Source organism: Temnothorax curvispinosus, unplaced genomic scaffold, assembly GCF_003070985.1.
Source record: "Temnothorax curvispinosus isolate PA1 unplaced genomic scaffold, ASM307098v1 QBEX01013093.1, whole genome shotgun sequence".
In the NCBI taxonomy this organism is placed as follows: domain Eukaryota; kingdom Metazoa; phylum Arthropoda; class Insecta; order Hymenoptera; family Formicidae; genus Temnothorax; species Temnothorax curvispinosus.
The window spans coordinates 1-9,451 of NW_020222873.1; the positions used below are offsets into that span (position 1 = coordinate 1).

Consider the following 9,451-nt stretch of genomic DNA (forward strand, 5'->3'; position numbering starts at 1 on the left):
AATGCATTTGATTCTTTCGGAAAGTAAGCGTGGAATATTTCTAATTTTTTTTCCCATGTGTCACATTTATCCAGCTCTAAAACAAGCTACAAATAACAATATATTAGCATTTTGTGCAATTAATGAGAAACATGCTAAACTAAAAACACTGCAATATGAAATAGTACAATTTTCTAAATGTTGGCAAAATTTTTCGATATTTTCGTTTTTTTCATTACTAATTTCTAAAACTCCTTCCATAATCATTAATACTCGTTTATTATGTTCTCTATCTCTAAAATTATTGCTATTATTTAATTATCATTTTTATACGTCTTTGGATATAATAAAAAACATTACAATCGTTGCAAATTTATTATTAATTTTGCTTATTCAACGGTATAATCTGTAGTCTAATATATTTTACACACACACACACACACACACACACAACACAGTATATGAAATCTTAAAGAATATAATATTTATATTATGATGTTATAAGTTATTTTATGTGTATGATCTCATTTTATCCCGGTAAAAAATTTTTTATATAAAAACATTAAATATATATGTATAATCATATAATATTATATAAAATATTATATAAAATATGTCCATATATGTCCACGTGTGTCTATATATGTTATTTTTTCTCTTGTATAATCTCTGTTCGTATGTACATACAAGAAAAATAATAAGAAAAAGAATTAGAAAATAATTAAAAGGCTAATTTTTGCATTGTTTTTTAATTGTTTTTGCATTGTTCATTTATTTGCCTATATATAATTATATATAATCATATATAAATTTAATAATAGTGTATATAAAATATGATTATATATGAGCAAATTTTTCACATTTGCACTTATTTTATTTTTTTGTAAAAAGCAATGCAAAAATTATCCTTTTAATTATTTTCTAATTTTTTTTCTTATTATTTTTTTTGTACATACGAACAGAGATTATACAAGAGAAAGAAAAACATAGTATGGACATATATGGACATATTTTATGTAACATTTTATATAACATTATATGATTATATATATTTAGATATGTTTTTATATAAAAATTTTTTTACCGGGATTTAAATTTATTTAACCTTATATAAATTTAAATAAAATAAGATCATATATATAATATATTTTGCAATAAAAACTCAAAGTACATTTTCCATAATTTACTAACCATTTTCTGGTTAACTGCAGTGTACATTTCCAACAAAGAAAGTAATATCATATTTTGTAATTCATGTTGCGAAATGCAGGAAATAGATTGATTAATCCAAAATTTCTGTTGATCAGGGGCTCCATCTATCAGTATTAACCGTCCTGAGAAATCATTAGCTTCTAATAATCTTGCTAATTCGATGGCAATTAAGGATCCAAATGAATAACCCACTATTAAAAATTCCTTCTGATCTTTCATTTTCTTTAATATGTGCTAAGAAAATAAATATGAATGTATATATAAGCTATAGTAATATATAAAAGACTTGTAGTTGTTAGATATTACTTATATGTATCTATGTATATACATATAAATTAATTATTAAATAATGAAAATTAAAATAAAAAGTTTAAATAATTTACGACTTCGTACAGGCAGTAAATAAGCGGCTGATTTCATCACTGAACGACTTTGACCTGAACTTTGAATATTAAGTGTATTATGTTGCAAACACGTTGTTGAAGATTTAATTCTTGATGCTATTGATTTATATACGCTTGAAGATCCTTCGATTCCTGGTATGAGAAATACATTGTCCCCATCAACCTCCTTTTTTGTAGCAAGTTCTACAAGAATATTTGGAACAAAGTCTGAGTTGGTTGTTTTTCGAATTAGCATGTCCAAACCTCCCTTATTATTTGTATCAATTTTATTCATGTCGTCCGTTGTTCTCAGCTCGACTGTATCTGTCATTTGTTTGAGTTTAGCGAAAGTAAGATTTCGGATATCTTGCGCCGTCAAAAAGACATCGAACTCTCTTTCTAATGTCTGCTTAATTTCTACTGCCATCATTGAATCCATACCCACCTCGGCCAGAGATATGTTTTGTGCTATTGTGTTTACATTTTTCAATCCTATTTCAAATTAAATTAAAAATTAAAAATAAATTTTATGTTATTCTGTGTAATATCTTTTAAAATAGTATACTAGTGATATACTTTCTATAAAGACTTTAGGGATTTTTATTATATTAGCTGCTTAAAAAATTGCTTACCCATGATATGAACAATTGTTTCATAAATATTCATTGATCCACTGATATTTACACCTTTTTCAGCAACAACCATACTGCTTACGACAGGGTGGTCTTTAAGCAAGAATACTTCTAATGTATCCAAACAGGAAGATATTCGTTGTTGCAATGTACCTCCAATAACCAATTCCTTATTTTCTTCTTGCATATCTGCTACGAGTCCGACATCACCAATAGCACCCCACTGTATCGCTAAACCATGTAATCCTTCTTCCATCCTCTTTTCACAGATTCTCTCCATTACGGAATTAGCCATCCCATAATTTGTCTGACTTGCGTTTCCTCTTCCACATGATACGGAGGAAAAAACGACAAAATGTCGAAGTTGTGGACAGATTATTCTCGACAATTCATCCATTTTCTTCGTCATCCATGCTTTTGATTTGAATGAATCCTCGAACGTATGCGGTGATTGATTTTGAAATATACAATCTTTTAAAACAACTGCAAGATTAAATATAGCGTCCACTGGTGCTCTTTCCTCAGCAATTTTTAATATAGATTCACAATCTTCATGTTTCAAATTATCATCGATTGTAACTATCTGTACATTTACGCCGTAAGATTGCCATAGCTTTACTCTTGATTGCTGATAACCTGTTCTAATCCCGGTTCGTGATGTCAAAACCAGATTTTTTGCACCTCGAAGAGTCAACCAGTTTGCTAATTCTAAACCAAAACCGCCTAGTCCACCCAAAATGACGTAACATTTATGTTCCAAACAATAATATTGCGGGTGAACAAGTAGAGGAGCATCCAAAGGCTTATTTTCTTCCTGAACTTTTATTATTATCTATAAATAATCAGTTAATTAAAATACAATATTATTATAAAGCAAAACATAATAAAACAAAAGTTTTATCTTTTCTTTTCTTAGATATTAATGTTATTTTGTATTTTATTATTAATTTTAATTGCATTTTATGATTTAATTTTGTTATTACAAGGAATAACATTTATTTATAATTTAGACAGGAGCGAACAAAACTACGTTACTCTTTAATAATAATAAAGGATGTCGAAACGTTACTCATTAATGCAAATTATATTAATGTAAACATAATTTTGTCAATAATATCTCCCAAAAAAATAGTCAATAAATCATAATTTAGCAAATTTAATTTAACTAAACATTTGTTACTATCTTTACGATTAATTAAATTAAAAGAATGTTCCACATGACTTAATAATTAATATAATTAATTATTTTTATATCTTAAAATGATCGTACTTTGCCAATATGTTTTCCAGTGGCCATATATCTAAATGCAGCTTCTACCTCATTTCTTTTGAAGACTGTTCTACTTAGCGGTTTAATAATGCCTTTTTCTAAACTTTCTCCGATTCCTTTCCACACTTTTATTTTTCGTTCTGAGTGTTCAAAAAAGAATCTGTCTAATAAAATAGCATAGAAACTGATGCCTTTAGAGAAGGCAGATGTATCCAACGGATTATTAGAAACCATATCAAATTTTCCAATCTCTAGAAAACGGCCACCATTGGCTAAGCAGCGAACAGATGCTTGCAATTTCTCTTCGGCTAAGGAATTTAACACGATATCCACCCCACGACCTCCTGTACGCTGCATAATCATTTGTTCAAAGCTTGTATCCCGAGAGTTTCCGATATGATCTTCGGGAATAGAGGAAAACGTTTCTCTTATAAATTGCCGTTTCTCAACAGTTCCAACTGTCGTAAACACTTCGCAACCTTCGTGAAGCGCAAAATGGATCGCAGCTTGGCCAATGCCTCCAGTACCAGAATGGATTAAGACTTTATCTTCTTTTTTCATTTTACCCTTTACATACAAGGCATAGTAGCACGTGCTGTACACACACGGAACCGTTGCTGCGTCTTCCATTGTCCATTCGTCGGGTACTTTCCAACTAAGATATTTATCGGGCACGCATATGTTCGTTATTCCTCTAAACATAACAATTTTTAGAAGCATTAGAAGCATATAATTTTGTGTTATATCTGACGTACTTTTCACATAAATAAAATTTAATCTGATACATTTTTAATTAAATATTAAATTTATACTAGTAAATATGAATAGTTTTTTTAATTAAGTGAATATTGATAGAGAAATTCATCATTTTACCCATATAAGGACATTCCCATTAATCTCTGTCCATGTATATCAAATCCAACATATTCCAAGCCGAGTGAATCAGATGAATTGTTAAAATATAATGCCATAGTTTGGATTTTACCAGTAGCCAACATAATATCTTTAAAATTTAGAGGCGCATAAATTACATTAACGAGATCTTCACGCTTAATGTGAGAAGGTATATGGTATTGCATCCAGCAAAGAGTAGTCAAATCTCCTTGTACCTGTTATAAATAAATATAAATAATTATTTATCAAGAGACACAGTAGTATCTTACGTCAAGTCTACGCGCACTAAAACACATACATTGTAATTATATTGTGATTTATATCATATCCTCTTGCATTCATTTTATAAACATAATGAATATAAGAAATAAATATTTATTTCAAAATTTAAGTATTATTACTTTCAAAAATCTTTAAGAACAAATTTTACATTTAGAAAAAAATATATTATATAAATTTAATAAATTAATAAGTATAATAAATTATAAGAAAATAAAAAATAAATAACAAAAATATTGAAACATATTCAACTTATTTCAATTAATAAACTATATATTTTTAAAATTAAGCGTTCGACAGTTAAAAATATAAAAAAAGAAAAACGTAATAAAACATTGTTATTATTATACTATTTTACACATCAGATCTCTTTATTATAGAGCATATAGACACATTGCAAGTAGGTACAATAATTATATTTGATTTTACTGGCAACTACAAATTCGCGCTAGTTTATTAGGCATATCAAATCTCTAGACACGCGCGGAGGACGCGTCTACTTGGCGTCCTTTTTTATTTTTTTAAAAAGATAATTTTGTATAAATAATAAAATTTATAATAAAATTTTTTTAACGCACCAGCTGTTTAACACAAGCACTTTGTACGAGTTTTTGTTCCAACGATGGTAATGGAAAATGTCTGTATGATCCCCAAATGTTACCGGAACGTATAACGTTGATGGGTAGGTCCAATTGCAACTGCTTCATGTACAATGGTTCTTGCAAGGAAAAACCAGGCGCTTTGTTATCTTGAATAAATACGCTTCTAATTATTTCGCCTCCAGGTTCTTTTCGCAAACAATTAATAAGACCGAGCAGCCCGCATTCGAAATCTTTTTCTGCGACGAGTATGATCCTTGTATCTGTACTAGTCTCGTTTTGCACACTCATTATTGATTTCAGTTTATCTATCCACGTAAACTCGTAATTGTTCACATGTACAATCCGCTGGTTTCTTGCAATATTTTGCGTTTTTCTTAATAATAAAAGCGTCTTTTTATTTACTTGTTTCTCCAGTATAATATCCAAATTATATATTTTCAGACATGAATAATCGTAGACCGAACCGGATTTCTCTAGGGTCAGTAGAAAACCTTGCGGCATTAACAAAGATAGCAACTGTTTATATAATTTCTTACTTTTTTTTGTCAAAATATCGAAACCAAAGATCATTAAACAATTCTCGTCTTTCGACAACTTAGTAATCTCCGTTGTAGAAATGTTGTCGGGTAAAAAGATATTTGGGAATTTCTCTTGAGTCGTCACGAGTCTAGTGTGATGTCGAATCTGCGGTAAATCATTTAAGATTTTACTAACAAGTGGAGAATTTAAATCTTCTGGTGTCACTTTATCACTGTCATCGACAAATTCGATAATTTTAACATTTATCATATTGTAACATTCGAGTGCAATATGCACCGACATTCTTACTGCATCTTGTAACGACATAGTTTCTAAATCACGATGAGCAACAAATTTATATTCTTCAAGAACGGTGTTAACTGTTTTTTGTCGTTGAAATATAGGTGTTGCCACAATGCCACAAATTTCTATTCCTCCGGATATTACAACGTCTAGAGACTTGTAATGACGAATAGAGAATTCTGCAATGTAGCACAGTAAAAAGAAATTAATTTATCGGATCATGAAATTGATTTGCTTTTGGTTGTATTATATCATACTTGTGTTACTTACGTCTTTTTTCAACTGGGTAATCTTGAAAACGTTTCATTAACTGCATGTGATATTTTGGATCAATTGTCAGCTTGCGGATTTTTGTTGGAACCAAAAGGCTTCTCAAATTTTTTCCTAAAATCTTCATTTGTAACATACTATCCATAAATGTTATCCAATTATATGTCCAGGCGATATGACCGTTTGATCCTGTAACGGATGCGCTTTTTAATCCACGAAATACGCCGGTGTATTGATAACCACGAAGTCTTAATTCTTTATAGATGTCTTTTCTATTCATTTCTTCTTCATCATCGACATATTCAGCCAGATTGGCAGATATCTTTTCATTTTCAATATTGGTTGGAATTCGTACTATTCCAGTAACAACAATACTATCTCCTTCAATTATTTCGAACCTGTTGCTACCTAGAGAGATAGGAATATAAAATTTTTAAACATAACATATTATATAAACATAACATATAAATTCAGCGAATGCGAAACTGTCGACAAGAATATGGATAGCTTATAAAAGTTAAGGAGCTTCCCTAGTGTGACAGGGCCTAAAATGAATGATTTTTAAAAGGAAAACGATAAAGCCAATTGATGAACAACTTTTCCCACATATTTTACTATATTTTAAGAGTGCATACAAATTTTTTCAAAATTTTATATCTGTTATTATTAAGCTCGTGCCAGCCATTTTTTTGGAGCGCCGCGAAAAAACGGTGACCACGATTGCAGCCGTTGTAGTTATCTGAAACAAAAAAGCAAAAGGATTCTTAATCTACTTGAGTGTGGCTATCGTCTGAATCAAAATCATGAAAAAATATTGAAAATTTAAAAAATTATAGCGATTATAATTATTTTCGTCTTTTTTAGCAGACGTTTTTTAGCTATAATTTTTTAAATTTTCAATATTTTTTTTATGATTTTGATTTAGACGATAGCCACACTCAAGTAGATTAAGAATCCTTTTGCTTTTTTGTTTCAGATAACTACAACGGCTGCAATCGTGATCACCGTTTTTTTCGCGGTGCTCCAAAAAAATGGCTGGCACGGGCTTTAATAACAGATAAAATTTTGAAAAAATTTGTATGCACTCTTCAAATATAGTAAAATATGTGGGAAAAGTTGTTCATCAATTGGCCTTGTCGTTTTCCTTTTAAAAATTATTCATTTTTAGGCCATGTCACACTAGGGAAGCCCCTTAATGCGTAAAAAAATTCTGTATCTTTTATTATTATTAGTTATTCTTAATCAAAATTTCTGCACTTTAAATACAGCATGAAAGAAAAGATATTTCTTAAAATTTAATATTTAAATGAGGAAATAAATTTTTGTGTAATGATATTACCTTCCTGGATCGAAAGAGTTAATTCGACTTCATTATGTTGTGATAGTACTGTAGCACGAATGAAATTAATGTCCTCAAATACAACTGGTACATTGGTATGATCGTGCTTTCTCAACGATGCAATCATGTTCCAGAGAAGGAAAAGATATCCCGTAGCCGGAAATAAATTTTTTTCGTTAATAACATGGCCCGTTAAATATACAAATGTCTCATCAGTTATATCAATGTTGACAACTATTTCTCTTTTGTCTATTATATCTTGTTCATTGTATTTAAATACATAGAAATCTTCCGTATGATCCCATCTATAAACATTATTAAAACTCATTATGTAAGAAAATTATATATAAATTAGTTGTCTATTTGTTTCCGAAATTGATGTAATGTTTGATTTCTGATCCTATAAATATTATAATTTATTTCTCATTCTTTGTGATAGGTATAAAACAATTGGCATATACTTAGTTTCTTTGTAAAGTTCCCGTAACCATTTTTTTATAAAGTATGCTAATGATGCTATTTATTAGACAATATGCATGTTATGTACTGTATACTATATACTATTATGTACTATATACAGTGATTACAGGAAATTTCTTTGTTCAGACCTATTTCATTATTAATGTAAAATTATAACTTTTTATTAAGCATATCATTAACCTTATCATAATTCAAAGAATGAAGCAACGTGTTGTTACACGTTACATGGCATACTCCCGCTTATGTTCCGACAGTTAATTGCCAATCAGTTTTTTTTGCTAAACGGCTATTAGTTCTGTGAAGGAAATTTAAACAGTAAAAATGTTAATTCAGTAGGTTATTGTAGGACAGTGGATTTCGATGAAATTGGCTGAAACTTCGGAAATAGATAGTTTATGCGATGCAGATCGAAAGTTATAATAGGCAAGATTCACAATAACCGATAGTTTATTATCCGACATAAGTCTTCAAAAGTCAAAATTGTGTTATTTTAGTACTATTGTAAAACAGGTTAAAGTATATATGGGGGATTCTTTCTGTTATTTTCTACGATTTATCCGTTTTTCGGGAAGAGATGTTAAGCCGTTGGTCCAAAGGGTTAAGTGAGAGGAGAAGGGTAGTGATGGATGAGAATTGGGGAACCCTACGGGGATCGATTAAAAACTTCCTACGATTTATCCATTTGTGCATAAACGTAGTATATGAATACCTTATGAGAGAAGAAATCATTGGGGTACCGCGGCTTACAGGAAATTCCACTGTCGGATAGAGATTTGCAATCTGTGGCTGCAATCCTGCGTTATAAAGTTTTCCGATTGATTCTAAAAATATCTCACCATTGACATCTTCGGTCCCTTCATATAACGATACATTTGTTACTGTAGAGCATAAATAATTGTTTAAAATGTGTTGAAGAATGTTCTGAGGCGATATCTCTATCGTCATTGTATCACTTGGAATCAAACTTATTGCCTTTGTGAATAGTACCGGAGATAATAAATAATTCGTATAATATTTTGAACATAAAGGTAAAGATAAATTAGAATAGTGGTTAGCGGATGTTGTTAACCATTTTGAGCTGCGAAATTTTTTTTGTGGTAATATTCGGTTCAAGTATTCTTCGGACTTAGTTACAGCAGGTTTGATGTAACGACTATGAAAAGGTATATTACCACAAGAAATTTCTTTTACAGGAATGTTATTAGCCTAAAAAAATGAACAAAAACGTATTGTTAATTATTATTCATCGAAATACTAATACTAATTATTAAGTATTTATAATATACGTG

At 29.8% G+C, this 9,451-nt stretch overlaps 1 protein-coding gene across 1 annotated transcript; it reads right to left on the reverse strand.

The window, feature by feature from the left end:
* Positions 1–8: 8 nt before the first annotated feature.
* LOC112463144 (fatty acid synthase-like) lies at positions 9–9,368 on the reverse strand (the record flags this gene model as incomplete). Its single annotated transcript, XM_025029340.1, has 10 exons — positions 9–86; positions 1,171–1,425; positions 1,585–2,066; positions 2,207–3,038; positions 3,477–4,170; positions 4,350–4,585; positions 5,228–6,252; positions 6,344–6,751; positions 7,683–7,987; positions 8,872–9,368. Coding segments are annotated over 10 exons (4,812 nt in total), but the record flags the coding sequence as incomplete, so codon positions are not given.
* Between the last annotated feature and the right edge of the window lie 83 nt (positions 9,369–9,451).